Genomic DNA, 20,382 nt, shown 5'->3' with positions numbered 1-20,382 from the left:
ATTCAAGCTAAATAGGCCTGTAGTACCTCATTTGGCCTGAGGTACGGGGCGCAGAAGCCGAACAGAGCCAAAAATAGGCCTGCAGTACCTCATTTAGCCTTTTTGACTGGTTTCTGCACTCTCTGGCGCCCCCCCTCCCCTGGCCGCATTCGGTATTTCATCCCACTGAAGTCAATGCGGAAACAAATTATTTTAGTTTCCATTGACTTCAATAGGAAAACTCGCTTTGATATGCGAGTACTTTGGATTACGAGCATATTCCTGGAACGGACTATGCTCGTAATCCGCTTGTAAGACAGCTGCGCAAATACGGTGTGACAAAAAGTATTGCAGTGACCGCCATTTTATTCTCTAGGGTGTTAGAAAATATATATATATAATGTTTGGGGGTTTTAAGTAATTTTCTAGAAAAAAAAACAGTTTTAGTCTTGTAAACACCAAATCCGAAAAACAGCCAAGGTCCTTAAAGGAGTAGGAGTGAAATGACTGTTTACAGTGTATAGAGACATAATAGTTAACTGATTCCTTTTAAAAATGATTAAAAATAGATAAAAATCAATCATATAATGTACCTACAGTTTCAGTTTCATTTTTGCATGCTGTTTCATGTTTCTGTGATGAACAGAGACAAAGAGCCAACACAGGGCAGTGATGGTTTGAAAAACTAAACTGATTAGTGTTGAGGGGTTTTAGACACACAGTAATCACACCTCCTTGATTAGTGACCACAGAGAGAAAGCTCCCATTACTTTTTTCATCAGGAAACAGACTGTTCAGAACAGAGAAGGATTACAGCAACATCAGAGCAAAAATGAACAATGAGGACATGAAACCAGGACTGCAGTAAGGTAAAGGAAGCTATTTAGCTAAAAAAAATGTTTTCCATTAGTGACCCTTTAAGTGGTTAATCTCCTCTTCTCAAGAGAGAATAAATTCAGTTTAGATAATCTCTCCTCACAGCTGAACTCCTCCATGCCTTGTATCAGTTTGGTTGCTCTTCTTCAGTTCCCCAACATCCTTTTTATGAACTGGTGCCCAAAACTGAACTGTGTATGACTGGAGTTAGTCTTTAAAAGATACAAGAGCAAATTAAATATTGTTATTTCAATAATTGCATGGCTCCTTAGCCTTTTGCAGCAACTTACTTATTTCCCCCAAGAAAATAGCCACTCTGTGGTCCTTGGCCATAGTCTAACTGTAGATCCTAAAAAAAAGAAAAGGAAAAGAACAAAGACAACAAAAGGTCAGAAAAAAACAAAACAAAAAAAATGAGAATAGTAATTACCAAAGAAATTAGAATAGTTTACACTTCTTAGGGGGGTGGAGGGTGCAATAAACTGTCATCAACAGCGACACCCCTCTGCTTAAACAGGCATGTTCTTGCTTTATGGGCCCTAACCCAACTTAGTAAATAGTGAGAATGTGTAAATAACCTTGTTTGAGTTAACTATTTCTGTTGAAGATGGGAAATGTCCCATTTGCTACCCATAGGCACAGGCCTACAATGCCTATTGTCCATTCAAAGCAGGAAGTCAGCATTTTTGCTAATTAAATTGAAAGCTTTATGCCAATCTGTGTGTGGAGCTGCAGGTGGGGGCATTTTGCAACTACTGCCAGAGAGGACTGGGCAATCCAAAGCTTTAAAGGAGAGAGGCAAGTCATGGTATTTAAAAAATACTGTATTTATCAGCATATAACACACACAGGCGTATAACACGCACCTTAATTTTAAAAAAAGTTTCCGGGAAAAAAAAAAATTAAATAAAGAACTTTGAAGCAAAATAAGGGTCAGTGCCCATCAATGCAGCCTGATCAATGCCCATGTGCAGCCTCACAATTGCCCATCAATGTAGCTTAATCAATGCCCATCTGTAGCCTCCCCATTGGCATCAATGCAGCCTGATCAATGGCCATGTCAGGGAGGAGGGCGGGATGAGAGCCGTCAGATTTATTTAATACAAAGTCCCACCTCCTGGACCAGCTTCTATGATAGACAGAACACTGGTCCAATACCAGCCCAGGAGACGGGCTTTCCTATTACAGAGGCTGCTGAGTAAACAGGAGATTCTTGCTGTATGTAATCTGATGGCGCTCGTCCCGCCCCCTCCCCGTTCTCTCTGAAGCAGCCCAAATTGCAGTAGTGGCATATAACACGCACACAATATTTGCAACCGATTTTCAGGGTGAAAAAGTGATTATACGCCAATAAATAGAGTAATTCCAGGAAACATTTTGAACATGATACAGGTGTATTGTCATATAAATAAAAACAATGATATACAACAAAATTGTATTTTTCAATAGGTTAAACCATGAAAACAGGCTCCAGACAATGCTACATCAGACAAAAAAAGTCATCAATAACTATTCCAATGACCATGTAATGAAACATGTATTACTGCTGCACTTTCATCGGGAACAAAACAAAGGTATACACTTAGGACATTCGCAATCCACTTTGCGAATATCTCAATATATATATACAAGTTGCCACAATATAATCAAAGGGACAGGTGACGTTACTGACCATATATGGACATGACCATATCTGATCTATCATGTCACTGGGACTCCCATGATTTCCTTGACCAAATATGGTCGTCCATATATGGTCAATGATGTCACCTGGAGACCCTGCCCCTTTGCATATATGTCATCTGGGAATGGAAGATGATATTCAGCAGTCAAATGAAGGTTTCAGATATGTCAATGTGGGTCATTGGGCATCCTGATTGACATCAATCTGCATTACTTGATGTTCACTATGAATTTACACAGTGAGACTTAAATGAAAGTACTTGTCAAAATGTGTTTGTGTGTTTTTACCATCAACTTTTTTTTGTGAATGAGTAGAGGTAATATGTGCCCCTTATGCATTCACATTGGGGTGGTGGTGGGTCAGTATCTGTGGTCCCCTTCAGATTCCAATAAAATCCCCACCAGCAGACCCCCCTTAACCTTTGGATTAGGATTATGGGGAGGAGTGTTTTTACTGTCATTAACATGGGGACAAGGTGCCCTGCCACCCATAGCAGGGTACCCCCCAATGTTGAGAGCATGTGGCCTGGTATGGTTCTGCGGGGGCAACACTGGTCCCCTCCTTTCCTTACCATACAGGATGCATGCTTGGATAAGGGTATGGTTTTTAGGGGGACCTCCTGCTTATTTTTTTGTATGAGGTTCCCCCATAAAATCCATATCAGCATATCGGGGTCTGGTATAGAATTTGGGGAGAATCCGTGCTATTTTTGTTTGTTTTCATGAGGTCTAAATCTAAAGGGCATTGTATGAATTTTGAGGTGGGTCCTTATGCATTTTTTTTACACTGTCCTTACTGTTTGTTTACATTCAGCTGATCAAAATGTAACCAGTTTAGCAGGGACCGGACAAATTTCGATCCATGTATGGACAGGCTGATTGTATCCAAGTGGATTTATTGATCCACTTGGGTACAACTAGACTGTCAGATTTTTCTACATATTAGTGCCAGTGGCTATATAGCCGCTAGCAGTAAACATTGTATTCCACCGGCCGGGAATGTTTTCTGCGCCTCACGCTAGCAGAATACAATAGCGCAGCGGGAGGCATTCCTTCATTATCACTAAATAGAGGAATTTTCTTTCCTTCCTCCCATGGTGGAAGGAAAGACAATCATATTACCGATCGCCTGTTTAAGTCAAGAAATCCTCACTGACAGCTGGTGGGGATGAGTCACTGGTTTTTAGTAGGCCGACATGTGACGGCTCTCGAACATCCAGGAGGAAGCCGTCAAATTTAACAGTAAGAGGTAATAATAGTGTTTCTAAACGTTTCACTTCACACTGAGCTGGAGGTTCATTTTGGCAGAACACTCGTTTGGCATTTGCAAAATATAGTCCATAGCCTGTACACAATGCTGAGGTTTCCTGAATGTTCTTTCTCCTGCTGGTTGAATGTTCTTAGATAATAGTGCCAGGCTATTTTCTCTTAGGGTTCTTTCTGGCTTTCTGTTCAGCGAACTCAGTTTTGCTCAGTGGGGGATCCCTCCACTGGACTCGCTAGGCAGGAGGATGACAGGTCTGTCTCCGCTCATTGTGCGGAGATGGACCTGTCAGAGCCCCACTGTCCTCTATAGGAGATCGGATACAAACAGACCGCCTGTCCGTTTTAATCCGATCCTCCAGACGAATGCAAAATAGGGTTTAAATCTGTCTGGATTTCATATCGGATAACGGTGCATGTCAGCGGACAAGTCACCACTGACATCTGCCGCTCCACAGAAGTGAATTGAGTGTCCAATCAGGTCCGCCTGAAAAACTGACAGGCAGACCTGATCGGAGTGCCCGTGTGAAAGGGGCCTTAGAATTAAATGTTGGGGTATGTTACATTCACCCAGCAAAAGGCAACAAGGAAACTATCGCACACATATTACAAACATTACAGTTATGACTTGTTAAACTTGTATGGATGTTGAGACTTAAAGTATACTTTAACCCAATAATTAGAGCCGGTTCACACTGGGGCGACTTGCGATCCGACTTCAAGTCGTCCCAAGTCGTGCTGTAGAGAAAAACAATGGAAGTGAATGGGAGCAGTGTTAATACACACGACTCAAGGCGATCCGACTTCAGAAAAGGTTCCTGTACTACTTCAATCCGACTTGTAGGCGATTTGTACCCATCGATTTCAATGGAAGTCGCCTCAGAAGTCGGATCACTGTCTTAACTGAAGCTACTTTCCAGGAAGATAACATACATTTCTCAGGCAAACCCCTCCCTCCCCCTCCCTCTCCCAGAGCTGATTGTTGTTTTATTGGCCACTGGAATGTCTCCTGTCCTGGAGACGACTTCAAGTCGTGTTGTAAATCTCCCCAGATCGCCCTGTGGTTCATGCTCAAGCCGTGTTGGAGTTGCTTCTGAAAGTCGTGCTGGAAGTCGTGTCGCCCTAGTGTGAACCGACTCTTATTATGTTGTTTATGTTAAACAAATAAAAAAATACAACCCTAATCCCAAAAAAGTTGGGATACTGTGCAAAATCTACATAAAAACTGAATGCAATGATTTGCAAATTTCATAGATCCATAACTGTGGAAAATAGAACATATTAAAATGGCTTAACTGATAAAATTTACCATTTTAAAGTGATTGTAAAGCTAGAAGCTTTTTTGCCTTAACACATTCTATGCGTTAAGGCAAAAAACTTTCTGAGCTCTGCTCTCCACCAGCCCTCTCTTATACTTACCTGTGCCCAATCTTATTCCAGCGCTGTGCACAAGAGCAGTGTCTCTCTCTCTAATTTTATAGGCTCAAAGACAGCAATGGGAGCCATTGGCTCCTGCTTTTGTCAACCACAGCCTCTAAAAGGAGCGCGTGGCTGAACTGCACTTTGTATGTCAATGGACACACATAGCGTGGCTTAGGAGAGATTCTGCATGAATTCCCCCATTACAGAGAGCATGTAAGTAAATTGTAGGTTTACAATTACTTAAATCACTTAAGACCCGGACCTTTAGGCAGCTAAAGGACCCGGACAGTTTTTGCGATTCGGCACTGCGTCGCTTTAACTGACAATTGCGTGGTCGTGCGACGTGGCTCCCAAACAAAATTGGCGTCCTTTTTTCCCCACAAATAGAGCTTTCTTTTGGTGGTATTTGATTACCTCTGCGGTTTTTATTTGTTGCGCTATAAACATAAATAGAGCGACAATTTTGAAAAAAAAATCTATATTTTTTACTTTTTGCTATAATAAATATCCCCTAAAAATATAAAAAAATGTTTCCTCAGTTTAGGCCGATACGTATTCTTCTACCTATACGTAAGAGTTTATCGGTTGGTTTACGCAAAATTTATAGCGTTTACAAAATAGGGGATAGTTTTATTGCATTTTTATAAAAAAAAATTTTACTACTAATGGTGGCGATCAGGGATTTTTTTTCGTGACTGCGACATTATGGCGGACACTTCGGACAATTTTGACACATTTTTCGGACCATTGTCATTTTCACAGCAAAAAATGCATTTAAAATGCATTGTTTACTGTGAAAATGACAATTGCAGTTTGGGAGTTAACCACAAGGGGGCGCTGATGGGGTTATGTATGACCTCATCTGTGTTTCTAACTGTAGGGGGGGGTGGCTGTAGGTGTGACGTCATCGATTGTGATTCCCTATATAAGGGAACACACGATCGATAACGGCGCCACAGTGAAGAACGGGGAATCTGTGTTTACACACAGCTCTCCCCGTTCTTTAGCTCTGGGGACCGATCGCGGGACTCCAGCGGCGATTGGGTCCGCGAGTCCCGAGGAGCTTCGGACCGGGTCGCGTGCACGCACCCGCGGCGCGCGCGACTCTACAGCTGGGCTTAAAGGGCAACGTACAGTTACGTTGATGTGCCCAGCCGTGCCATTCTGCCGACGTATATGGGCGTGAAGGGGTCCTTAAGTGGTTAAGAAAAAAATAAAATAATTTTAAAAACGATGACACCAAGACATCTCAAAAAAATTGGAACATGGCAAAAAAAAAAAGCTGGCAAAGTAAGTGGCACTAACAAGGAAGAGCTGGAAGAACATTTTGCAACCAATTGGATTAATTGGCATCAGGTCAGTAACATGACTGAGTATTAAAAGGGTATCTTGGCGTATCTTGTCTCAGTTGTAAAGATAGACAGAGGTTCACCTATCTGTGAAAAGCTGCTCTTAGAATTGGTCGAACAATTTCAGAATAATGTTCCTCAATGTAAAATTGCAAAGACGTCAAATATATCATCATCTACACTGCAGATTCTACAGCACATATCATGAAAAGAAAATCTCTGCGCGCAAAGGACAAGGCCGAAATGCAATACTGGATGCTTGTGATCTTCGGGCCAATGTTTTTTTTTTTTGCCCTGTCCCAACGTTTTTGAGACATGCATGTTGCTCCCTTAAATTTTTAAATCACCATTTTTTATTACATTTTCTCAGTTTAAACAATTGATATGTTTTTACACCCTTTTTTTGGAATTGGGGTTGCAATATGTACATCGTTCTTTTTTTCTTTTTCTTTTTGGAGAGGTGCAAGGAGGAAGAGAAAAGCTGCAGGGCTAGTTGAGCATCCATGAGATTGACAATTGGTCCCAAAAAAACCTGCAGCACTGGAGACAACCACAAAATGTGCAATAGAGGGCTTACCTGTTGTTGGTACCTACAACAGAGGGGTACGCATTGTGGAAAAAATGTATGAAGCGAAGGTAAACTGGCCTTCTATGCAAGGGTGGAAAGAGGTCAGCAGCAACATTGTCAGAATTTTCTGCAAGGGACTAAAGGAGCTTGCAGCTTCCAGGTCCTACCTAATTACTGCCCCAAAACCTACAAATCATCCTCTGCAACAATGTTCACTATATGGATTAGCAACGCCTCCAGGAGGAACAGAAATTGCCTTGTATAAGGAAAGGGAGTGAGCAGTGAAATATTTCTAGACCCACTTCAAGCCTCCTTCAGAGTGAGCCAATGCAAAGGAGCATGGTATATGTAGTTTTTAAGTAATGGGCAACATTAGAAAATTGTCATGTATGGCTGCTGCGGGTAGGGTTGCCACCTCATCCCTTTAAAACAGAACACATATTAATTACACAGGTTCTGAGGCTAATTTAATGCAGATAAGGCACTAAGTGAGTTTAATTACCACCTTAATCAGCCACATAACCTGTGTAATTAATATGTGTTCTGTTTTAAAGGGATGAGGTGGCAACCCTAGCTGCGGGACTGCATGCATGGTCACAAGATATCTTTGAAGGGAGTCTGCGGTATATGAATGACACTGCACACACAAAAAAGGTAAAGTAAACAGAAAAGGTTTTTGTATTATAATAAAAACACACTGATGATATAAATAACTTTAGTGGCAGAAAGCATTTATATAAAAGGTTTACCTCAAGATCATCATGCACAAAACACTTCAAGTCAACCAGTAAATATCTTGGTTTGATATTAGAGTTGTTATATTTCCAATGCATGCTAGTCAAGGTATGCCCAATAGAAACCATAGTTTCACAAACCTGCTGTTAGTGGTGTCATGCCCCTCTCACCAAATACATTCTTAATAATGCAAAATAAGAAAATAACAGTGGGAATTCTGTTGGAAGTGTGTCAGAATGTAAAGACACAACCTACTGCAAAATTACTTTCTGCTACTTTGTCCCATGCAAGCTTTACATTTACACAAGTGCAGTAATCAAGGTATACATAAACAACAATTTTTGAATACAGAAATATATTAAATATTAATACAATACAGAAAAATGCTAGCTGGTTACATTGTATTGACATATCCTACTTTACAATAAGATTTGAATTCTTATAAATATTTCAACATACTTCATCTTAAAGGGTAATTCTACTTTCATGGTTAAAAAAAATAGCAAATAAAGAAAAAAATATAGCGCATATTATTACAACACTAATCATATTGATTCTGCAACAAAAACTACCCAAATGACCCTGATCAAAAGTTTACATACCCTGGTGATTTTGGCCTGATAACATGTACACAAGTCAAGTTGACACAAAAGGTTTGAATGGCTATTAAAGGTAACCATCCTCACCTGTGATCCATTTGCTTATAATTAGTGCCTGTGTGTGTGTGTATAAAAGGTCAATGTGTTTCTAGACTCCTGACAGACCCATGGGGAAAGCAACAGAATTGTCAAAGGATCTGCAGAAAAAGGTAGATAAATTGTATAAAACAGGAAAGGGATATAAAAAGATATCCAATGAATTGAGAATGCCAATCAGCAGTGTTCAAACTCTATTCAAGAAGAGAAAATTAGGGGTTATGCTGAAATCAAACCACGTTCAGGTAGACCAATTAAAATTTCAGCCACAACTGCCAGGAAAATTGTTCTGAATGCAAAGAAAAACCCACAAATAACTTCAGGTGAAATACAGGACTCGTGGTGTGGCTGTTTCAAGATGCACAATAAGGAGGCACTTGAAGAAAGATGGGCTGCATGGTCGAGTCGCCAGAAGAAAGCCATTACTACGCAAATGCCACAAAGTATCCCACTTACAATACGCCAAACAGCACAGAGCAAAGTCTCAAACCTTCTGGCACAAAGTAATTTGGAGTGATGAGACCAAAATTTTGCTTTTTGGCCACAACCATAAATGCTACATTTGGAGAGGAGTCAACAAGGCCTATAATGAAAGGTACTAAGATGGATCGCTGATGTTTTGGGGATGTGTGAGCTCCAAAAGCACAGGAAATTTGGTCAAAATTGTTGGCAAGATGAATGCAGTATGTTATCAAAAAATACTGGAGGAACATTTGCATTCATCAGCCAGGAAGCTGCACATGGGACGTACTTGGACATTCCAACATGACAATGATCCAACACACAAGGCCAAGTCGACCTTTCATTGGCTACAGCAGAAAAAAAGTGACGTTTCTGGAGTGGCTATCTCAGTCTCCTGACCTCAATATCATTAAGATCACAAATGTGTAGTTCATGCAAGACAGCCCAAGAATTGACAGGAACTGGAGGCTTTTTGCCAAGAGGAATGGGCAGCTTTACCATCTGAGAAGATAAAGAGCCTCATCCACAAATACCACAAGAGACTTCAAGCTGTCATTGATGTTAAAGGGGCAATACACAGTATTAAGAACTGGGGTATGTAAACTTTTGATCAGGATCATTTGGGTAGTTTATGTTGCCATTATGATTTAAAAAAAGTAAACACAGTTGATTGATAATAAATGGCTTCAGCCAAACACTAACCATGAGGAAAAAAAAAAAAAGTTTTTGTGTTATCGTTCATATTCTCTGAAAAATGGCCAAGAAATCATAAATTCTGCAAGGGTATGTAAACTTAAGAGCACAACTGTATATATTATATACCGTATTTTCCGGCGTATAAGACGACTTTCTGGATGCAAAAAAATGCATCCAAAGTCGGGGGTCGTCTTATACGCCGGGTACGGTCTCCGTGCTGCGAGAGTGTCAATGGTTTAAAAGATGCTCCTTCTCCTCAGCGTGTTCTGTGATAGGCGGAACACAAAATTTCCCAGCAGCGCCTCTGTTCTGTGTTCCTCCTATCACAGATGCCTTCTCCTCCTCGGACGAGATGAGAAGACATCCCTGATAGGCGGAATACAGAACAGAGGCGCTGCTGGGAAATTTTGTGTTCCGCCTAACACAGGACAGTCTGAGGAGAAGGAGCGTCTTTTAAATCATTGACGCGCGCAGCACGGAGACTGTCACCGCACCGCCTCGCCTGAAGTCTATCCAGAAAAAAAAGTGAGTGATGGCACTGTTTGCAGTGATTGCACAGTGAGGGCAAGTTCAGGCACAGTGGGGGCAAGCTCAGGCACAGAGAGGGGGCAAGCTCAGGCACAGAGAGGGGGCAAGCTCAGGCACAGAGAGGGGGCAAGCTCAGGCACAGTGAGGGGCAAGCTCAGGCACAGTGAGGGGCAAGGGATGGCACAGTGGGGGCAAGGGATGGCACAGTGGGGGCAAGGGATGGCACAGTGGGGGCAAGGAATGGCACAGTGGGGGCAAGGGATGGCACAGTGGGGGTATGTAATGTAATGGAACAGTGAGGAATGTAATGTAATGGCACAGTGAGGAATGTAATGTAATGGCACAGTGAGATTTGAAAAAGCCTGTTTCTGTCAGCGGTTCTGGCTACCCCTCAGCTTCCAGAAAGACTAGGGGGTAGTCTTATACAGTGAGTATATCCCAAAACCAAACATTTTCCTGGAAAATTAGGGGGTCGTCTTATACGTCCAGTCATCTTATACACCGGAAAATACGGTATATATATTTTTTGCCAAGCCCAAACCCTGAAAAACCACCCCACACAATAATCCCCCCTCCAACAAAGATTTGGACCAGCGCTCAAAGCAAGGTCCATAAAGACGTGCATGAGCAAGTTTGGGGTGGAGGAACTTGACTAGCCTGCACAGAGTCCTGAAATCAACCTGACAGAACACCTTTTGGATGAATTAGAGCAGAGACTGCGAGCCATGCCTTCTTGTCCAACATCTGTGGCTGACCTCACAAATGCACTTCTGGAAGAATGGTCCAAGATTCCCATAGACACACTCCTAAACCTTGAGGACAACCTTCCCAGAAGAGTTAAAGCTGTTATAGCTGCAACGGGTGGGCCAACTCAATATTAAACACTACAGACTAAGACTGGGTTGCCATTAAAGTTCATGTGCCTGTAAAGGCAGGTGTCCCAATTCTTTTGACAGTGTAGTGTATGTGTGTGTGTGTGTATGTGTATATATATATATATATATATATATATATATATATATATATATATATATATATATATATATATATATATATATATATATATGATTTAAAATGACAAGTGCACATTGCCCTAAGGTCTAATATGCTCACATTCATTCTTGGTTGTTAGGCAGAAATAACTGAGTTTGGTGTTTTGCTTCATCCAATGCAATTCATGACTGCTTGCTGCTCTGTACTAAGACTCTTGCATGATTATCTGTACTTTGCACAGAAATACTTTCTATTCATTAGGTAATTGAAATGTAAACCTTATGTCTTTGTAGTTAGGAACAATTACCTATTTAGTTAGAGAAAAGCTAAATTGCTTTGTCATACATTTATTAAACCAGAGTGAAAGAAAATATCATAAGAAAATTAAAATCCTGCAAAAGTGAGAAGTTGGGGACCTGACACTCTGAGTATGGTATGCTATGTGACATTTTTATGAAAATGACATCTGTCAGTGCAACTTAAAGTGGCAAGAGCTTACAAGGCAAGCTGTGGCAACTGTAAGGTCTGTTTGTAATAGCAAAAAATATTTTTTTTTGGGGGGGGGGGGGGGGTTTTCATTACTTGTCCCTAAAAAAAGCCTTTCTGGCATTTCAGCGCCTTTCTCTTTCAATATTTTTTATTTTATGTATAACAGAGTAGCATTACAAAATACATCTTAAGATTTAGACCCCTTTCACACTGAGGAGCTTTTCAGGTGTTTTCACGCTAAAAAAAGCATTCCAATAAAATCAATGAATGCTTTCACACTGAAGCAATGTGCTGGCAGGGTGGTGAAAAAACACCCATCTCCATTGAAATTAATGGAAAGCTCTTCAAAAGCTCCCGAAAAACTCTTCAAAAGCACTCAGTGTTTTACTTGCGCCTCAGTGTGAAAGTGGCCTTACAGTCTGTTTTGAAGGACAATAGCAGTCCTGTAGCGCATGTGCATAATGTACAAGTGTTTTATGCACCATAATGCTCACACACTGGTGTCAATTGGGCCCCTAGTGTGCACTGCACTAACAATATATATATTTTTTTGGGGGGGGGTGTAAAATGTGTATTTATATTTCTGTAGCCAAAACAGGATAACACCTACATATATATATATATATATAAAATGTTCCAATTATCATAGCATAATTTAAAAAAATGCTGGTTACCTTTTTAAGTGCTCTTTACATGCTTAAACATGTAAATGTTTAGGAGGAGACTGTTGAGTAATGTTCAACTTGCTTTCTCCAAACTGTTTCCTTAGATGACCCTCTTATATAGACTAGTGCTTGAACCTTTTGGACCACACTACCTTGCATTCCAGGCTGCTTAGTTATCCACAATTTTTTGGTTTTATATGGTATTCACGTATGTTAGCAATTACCTATAGGTATCGTACTGACCTGAAGGTGAGAGAGGGGTGGTAGGTCACCTACGACTGGTTGGGGCCACCATCCATACCTGATCAAGGTCCACCTGTAGGTCTTTTTATCACACCAATTTTTCAATACTTTAAATATTATGGTTTATATGGGAATGTTATTATACACATTGGTTTATCACACATGGAGTTTATAGTATGGGTCACACTTCAGGAGTCCTTTACTCTTGACTTTATTACTTTCTATCTCCACATCCATTCCTACATACTTTTCTACTTTACCAACTCCTTTTAGGGGTTTGGTTTCAGGGGGGGGGGGGCAGCAGCCAGCTCACACGATCCTAAGCGCAGGTTTATATACATTTTTATTGGTAACCAATAAAGGCTTATAAAGTGTCACCTATAGAGATTTTTAAATACTGAAGTTTCGCGCTATTTCAGAAGCATGCACAATTTTAAAGCATGACATGTTTACCTGGCGCAACACTATATTTTATATTTGACCAAAAATGTGGTTATTATTTTGTCTGTGTTCATTGAAATTCATTATCCACTTGAAGACCAATGCCAACATACAATAATACAAAACACAATTTACTTCCACCTACAATTTTACATAGCATTTTACCCTTTACCCTCCCCGTTATCCCGTTATATATGAAATTAAAGGTAAATTATATTCCCATTTACTTTGTTTGTGAATCAAGTCCCAAATTTTGAGTGCATTTCATGAGTGAATACTAGTGCCCCAATATTGTGGAGGGTTCCATATTATACTTCTTAGTTGTGCACTACTCATTTCGTTTTCTAATTTAATACATCTTTTTTCATTTTTTTCCTTAGCCCATTACACTAAAAGTGTAAATGCCACTGCATTATAATACTTTTTTTTTTAGATCTGGGACAGCTAAACCACCTTGTTTTTTCCCTTGTCTTAGTACAGAAAAAGCAATTCTATTTTTTTTTTTTTTTGCCAAATAAAGTTTGTTATCACGGTTTTCAGTACTTTAAATATGTTTGCGGTAGTGTTACAGGCAGCTATTGAAATGTATATATATATTATTTTAGGTAATAATACCATCTTTACGGTGTTAATACGCCCTATCCATGAGAGAGGTCTTATTGATATTTTTTTTAATTTTGTTTTTGATTTCATCTAACAGGAATAGAATTTATTAGATGTATTTTCCGTAAGGAAGTTGAAAGGAATGTGAAATGATGGAATATTATGTGTCTGACATTAGCTACTCCATTTTAGATCTAGGATTCCATTTTATATAACATAGGTCTCTGTCGAGACATTTCAATATGTACTTTTTGTTTTTGCTTCTATTCTATCATTTAAGTTTTGCGTTTTTTTCATAAGATACAAATAGATTATGTGCTAAATGGCTAGTTCCGGAGCAGGCATTCTGTATGCAAGTAACGTGTTCCCCTTTCTTTGAAGTTTAACAAGTGTTCCTTAAAATCCTCTGAAATCTGTAAGACTGAAACTTGTGAACTTGTTCCCCTTTTTCTGAACATGTAAGGAGGAGGGGATTTCTGTATCTCTGTGTGTGTGTATAAAACTCTGTCCCAAATATAGCAAGTTGCAATCATCGATACAACATAAGTGTCTGTGTCATTATTGTCCCGCTGGCGCAGGGGGTCCTACCTACATCCACCTGTCCAAGGTCCAGCCTAGGCAACAGGATCAGAACCGAACCTAACAGAACTGGTACCAGAAGTGGGTACGAGATAATTCTCTTAAACACACAAAATTTAGAGATTAAAACTTGTCCATCCACTACTCCTATAGTACGGTTTCTGCACTCCCTCCTTAAATTAATGCCTGAATCAGAACCAGTGCCAGAGCATAATTGCGAAGACCTAATTTCCCAAACAACCTCCCCAAGAGCTGATTTAAGGGAGAAACCCCTAGAAGGGGGCATTGACATATATGTGGACGGGAGTTGTACGCGCCCCAATGATAAAACCTACCGTACTGGTTATGCAGTTGTCCAACTTCCTGACATTATTCATGAAGCAAAACCCTTAGTCGCAAAATCTGCACAAGAGGCTGAACTTACTGCGTTAATACGTGCCTGTCAGCTGTTTGCAAACCAAATTGTAAATATATATACCGACAGTCGGTACGCTCATGGAATCGTATTCGATTTTGGGAAGATCTGGCAAAGACGCGGCTATCTAACCGCAGAAGGAAAACCGATAGCACACCAAACCCTTATTGAGACATTACTAGATGCCATACACCTGCCTAAAGCGATTGCAGTGATTAAAGTGAAAGCTCATACTACGAGTAGGACCACGGAAGCACTTGGCAATGCATTTGCTGATAAAGTAGCCAAACAAGCAGCGGATACTATCCCTGCACAAGACACCCCTGTGACCTCAATGTTTTACATGAATGATTTTAGTGCACCAGACTTCAAAACTATGGTTATGCTTTTACAGTCCATGGCTTTGCCCATTGATATCTCTGACTGGATGCAGCATAATTTGGCCAAAGATCCCGCGGGTCTTTGGACAAATAAGGAGGGAATCATGGGTATTCCTAAGTCTGTGGCACCATTGATCATCTCATACATTCACGGTCCAGGTCACATAGGCCGTAAGCCCATCTTAAAACAATACAGAGACCATTTTCAAACAGAAGGACTCATAAAAATAATACAAGACTTTGTAAGCTCATGCGTTACATGCGCACAAAATAATGTGCAGGGAAAGGCAATGGGAAGACACGGAAATTTGCCCCCTCCATTAGGACCTCTTACAGACTTACAAATAGACTTTACGCATATGCCAAAACAGAAAGGAAATGTAAAATATCTTTTGGTAATTGTGGATAAATTTTCCGGGTGGGTAGAAGCAGTGCCCACTACTGGGGAAACAGCAGGAATAGCGGTACGAGCTATTATAAATAATTGGGTGAGTCGATTCGGACTCCCAGTGAATATCTGGTCCGACCAGGGACCAGCTTTTGCCTCTAAACTCACACAGGAATTCTCTAAGATTTTGGGGATACAATGGAAATTGCACATCCCTTATCACCCTCAGAGTGCTGGGGTTGTCGAACGCATGAATAGGAATATTAAGGATAAACTGAACAAAGCTACTCAAGGTACTATGAAGAATTGGTCCTTATATCTCCCAGGTGTACTTTACCAGATAAGGGGCACTCCTAATTCTAGAGGGTATTCCCCTTTTGAGGTACTCATGGGACACCCTCCAGCTGAGAATAGTGTAGGAAAGGATAATGATTTGTTTTCTCAACAGGAAACTTGGATGAAACATCTGGTAAGTACTATTCAACATACCCAAGAAGGAGTTGCTGTCACCTTTTCTCCTCTTTCCACAGATCCAACTCACCCTTTTATACCTGGAGATGAGGTATTGGTTAAGCAGTTGGCCGTAAGAAGAAAGACGGGCCCCATTTACCAAGGCCCATATACGGTGGAAAAGGTCTCCCGGACAGCCGCAAAGGTTGAAGGCCTAGGACCATGGATTCATGCGAGCAGATTGAAAAAGGGTCCCTTGAAGATAAAGACCCCAGAAGCCCCGATGGCTCCCCCCTTGGAGCGAGGGCTCAAGAACAAGGAGGACACAAAGCTAGAAGCCCCGATGGCTCCCCCCTTGGAGCGAGGGCTCGAGAACAAGGAGGACGCAAAGCTAGAGACCCTGATGGCTCCCTCCATAGAGCAAGGGTCCGGGAAAACCAGCACTTAACTGCCAATAAGGTGTACAATAGAATGATAAGAGGAGGGAAATACTGTGGACTATTGCTTATACTGTTTGTGGTGACTGCTACGGGGTTTGCTACTTCACCCCAGGTTGCCATGGGATACATGGAATACATGAGGTGGGAAAAGGCCAAGACCCAAAATTAGTCATGGTAGGGAAGAGATTCATACCATTTAGATGGCGAACCAGAGATCAATATTGGGATTCAAAGGGTAGTATCTGGAAGCTTTGCTGTGTCCAATTTGACTGGGTGAGGAGGATTCCCAAAGGCCACCTAACGGGTTATGCAGAGACAGACCTAGCCTGTAAAATTAAAGCAACCATGTTTTTCTATAATGACACAGCAGGGAAACCGCTTAGGTTCTGTATTCCCAGGGAACATACGGTAACTAAAACACTGGTGTCACGTTTAAAAAAGGTAAACGCACGGTTGTCCACAAAGGAGGTGGTGGATGATCCTCTGTTCTTTCAAAGAATATATGAATCTCTTAATATCAATCAAAGAAATAACAAACCTATAAAGAACAATGTTGACAAAGCGAAAGTGTATGAAACAAAGGTGTTTAAGTCCATGGGACCTGTGGGGAACCCAAAGAAATATGAGGAGGTCCCCACTGTTCCCCACCACTGGGCATTAATGTATAAATATGGACAATTAACAGGGCAGAAAGAGAACTGCTGGGTATGTTCCAAAATACATTCTAATGAGGGTAAAATCCCGGTTATAGGCTTACCAGTGACATTGCCTCAATTTGTGGCCGCTGCAGGTAAGACCCCCATGAGAAGGGTTACCAGGACTGATAGACCAGTGTACTTTAGAAAATTTTCTAAACACCCCAACCTCTGTTTTTTGAATGGTGTGGTAACACATGAAGGTCAGATAGCAAATGGAGAATGGTGTCGAGAATCTGTGATGAATATGACTATTAGGAATGTTGCAGCATGGGAGGAGGACAAGTCCTTAGAAATTGAAGGATTGGGAATTAAACTTACTGAGATGAATAACGGAGATGAGAGAGTGGGAAATATGAGTTTGTATAACATAAGCCATTGTTTTAGGATGAGGAAGCCCAATGACACTGTCAACCAGGTTCTCTCCTCCCTACATAATGTAAGTACTCCATGGATATTCCCCCAATCTGAGTTTGTACCTCTTGTAGATTGGATGTGCCTAACGGGTCTACGAACTCCTATGGATGGGGAGGAGGTGGTGGAAGCACCACACCTTCCCCAGGGATTTATGATCTGTTGTGGACTGGCTTGTCATACCACCATCCCATATCCCACCGATAGAAATACAGGGGGATGGTGTTCCCTTATGTACATGGTTCCTTATATGGGAGTAGCAAGTGGAGAAACCATGATGGAAATGAATAAACCTTCAGGGAGTTTGAAAATAACATCCAAACGAGATGTAACAAGTTTATGGGAAAAATTACTGACTTTACTCCCAGGAGGAAGTATTAATGCCCTAACCAGAGTAGATGAATTTTCAAGTCTGGTAATGTCTTGGATGAATAAAACTGACAGGGACATCACTGATTTGAATGAGGAAACTTATAAAATAAGACTGTTGCAAGAAATGACAAACCTACAGTTGGAAAAGATGGGCGATATTGTTGCAGGGCTATGTATATTACATGAACAAGCAGATATGTGTTGCACATTCATGAAAAATCTTACTAAGGCCATTGGAGAAATTACTGTTCCTGATTACCATGACCAAATAGAAGCCCACCACAATGAGAGAATGTCCCTGGTGAATCAAATGCAACATATGGGAGATGCTTGGGATCCTTTTTCTGGATCTCTGGGAGGATTGTGGCCTAGTATTGTGGGTTTCTTTAAAAAGGCAGGAATATTCATTATAATGATCTTGCTCCTGGCCTTGTGTGCATTCCTTTCAGTAAAAATGATGTAACGGTCACTACCGTTTACGACCTTCCATCCACGACAACAGCTCATCTGACACACAGACAGACCAGCAGGCATCCCATTTTCCCAGAATCAAGACGAGACACGCAGCTCTGTACTTGTTCCAAATGTAAAGATACTTTAATGATTTCTCTCAGTCTTTTTATATAGTACAACAGGTCACAGAATTTACAGGAACAATCAAACTGTCCCCCCCCCCAATCACACACTAAGGCTAATTACTAAACATTCCTCAATTACTAACAACAAAAGCCTTCACCCACTCCGTCTCGGCATACCGCTTGACACCTCTGAGCATCAATAGATTGTAGACAGGGTTATCACACATAAGCAGTCTCTAGTATGCATAATTAGAGTTCTGGGAGCAGACCTGGATTAACACCTGTCCGTTACAACACCTTTACACAAGGACAATGGAATGTCCTCCAAGCCCTGATGCAATTAGCATGTCACTAGACTAATCATAGAAATGAGTCATAGAATATTGACTGGTTGGGGTCACAATTAACCAACATCTTGTAGTCTCTCAAGAGCCTGCAATATGAACTGTCCGTGATGTCAAATCTCATGTAATCCATGAATTACGATTCACTTGCCACTCCATGCCCAAAGGGCACAGAGTGGACTCAGACCCAAGAGTTATCAGTGACGCTGACACAGGAGTATCCTCCATCCTCACAAAGTCTTTGGGTGTCACGGGTCATTCCGTTACATCTCTCCCCTTTCGGTGGGAGACTGACACAGGAGGAGACCCCGAACGGGTTGACTCCGAAGTCAGTCAGTAGATCTAGTCCTCCAATGCTGGTATCCATACCGTACCCCAAATAAATTGCTCCAAACAGAGCATTACTCACCCAGCCAACCTCTGTCTCTCTCAGAGAACACGCCTGCCGCTGGGGAGAGGCCTGGACTGGCCCTTCTCCCTGGAGTCCTTTCAGCCGCTGGAGAGAAGACAGGGTGACTGGGCTCAGTTCCTCATGCTGCTGGGGATCTGGGCCAAATGGCCACCATCCCTGGGGTATACCAGTGGAGACTGAAGTCCTATCCACTGGTCCAGGAACTCCCTCTCCTGCTAGGTGAGAGCAGAGACTTGTGGCACTCTGCTCCGTTGCCAGCCCTTCTGCTGGGTCGCTTTGAGGGGAGACCACAGTCCCATCCCCCGATGTCAGCTCAAGCTGCAGTTGTGTGCAGCAGCCAGTATCATCCTGCCCTGCTGCCAGGGATTCAGCTGGGGGTAAATGCTTTACCACCACAGCTTGTTGCTGGGGAGAGGGGCCAATTGCCCCGGCTCCCTGGAACTCCACCTCCATGGTGACTGGTCTCTGTACCTCTCCCCTCTCTTCAGTTGGTGCTGCTGTGACTTCTGCTGCTGCAGCACCTCTTTGCTCTAGCCAAGTGGCATCCACAGCCGCTATAACCCGGTCTATGATCTCCGGTGGAGGATTAGGTCCATACTGTGCCAGTCCACGTCTAACAGCCCGGTCCCAAAACTCTTCATCGGGTGTCCTGTCTGTTACGCTGGGCCTCTCAGCTCTATCCATTTCGACAAGTTGTGCGATAATGTCCCTTCTCTTACGGTTGCAGGCCGATCTGCCCCGGCTCTCCAGTAAGTCCTTGAGGGAAGAGAGCTTCAGCCGCTCATACAGCGTCTCCATCGTCCTGTGTCCTTGTAGCCGTCCTTTAAGGGATGGAATTATCCCACTGCTGTGCCACCACTGTAACGGTCACCACCGTTTACGACCTTCCATCCACGACAACAGCTCATCTGACACACAGACAGACCAGCAGGCATCCCATTTTCCCAGAATCAAGACGAGACACGCAGCTCTGTACTTGTTCCAAATGTAAAGATACTTTAATGATTTCTCTCAGTCTTTTTATATAGTACAACAGGTCACAGAATTTACAGGAACAATCAAACTGTCCCCCCCCCCCCCAATCACACACTAAGGCTAATTACTAAACATTCCTCAATTACTAACAACAAAAGCCTTCACCCACTCCGTCTCGGCATACCGCTTGACACCTCTGAGCATCAATAGATTGTAGACAGGGTTATCACACATAAGCAGTCTCTAGTAT

At 41.8% G+C, this 20,382-nt stretch overlaps 1 protein-coding gene across 2 annotated transcripts in view; it reads right to left on the bottom strand.

Moving 5' to 3' along the window:
- Window positions 1-20,382, bottom strand: part of MAP4K3 (mitogen-activated protein kinase kinase kinase kinase 3) — an 831,592-nt gene that overhangs the window by 333,290 nt on the left and 477,920 nt on the right. For both annotated transcript variants that reach the window (XM_040350750.1, XM_040350751.1), the window contains one exon: window positions 1,146-1,204. In XM_040350750.1, coding sequence (XP_040206684.1) covers window positions 1,146-1,204 — 59 coding nt within the window. The remainder of the gene's footprint in view (window positions 1-1,145; window positions 1,205-20,382) is intronic.

This window comes from Rana temporaria, chromosome 4 (genome assembly GCF_905171775.1).
Source record: "Rana temporaria chromosome 4, aRanTem1.1, whole genome shotgun sequence".
Classification (NCBI taxonomy): Eukaryota; Metazoa; Chordata; class Amphibia; order Anura; family Ranidae; genus Rana; species Rana temporaria.
The sequence above is the reverse complement of the archived record's forward strand: the minus strand, read 5'-3'. Positions and strand labels throughout refer to the sequence as shown.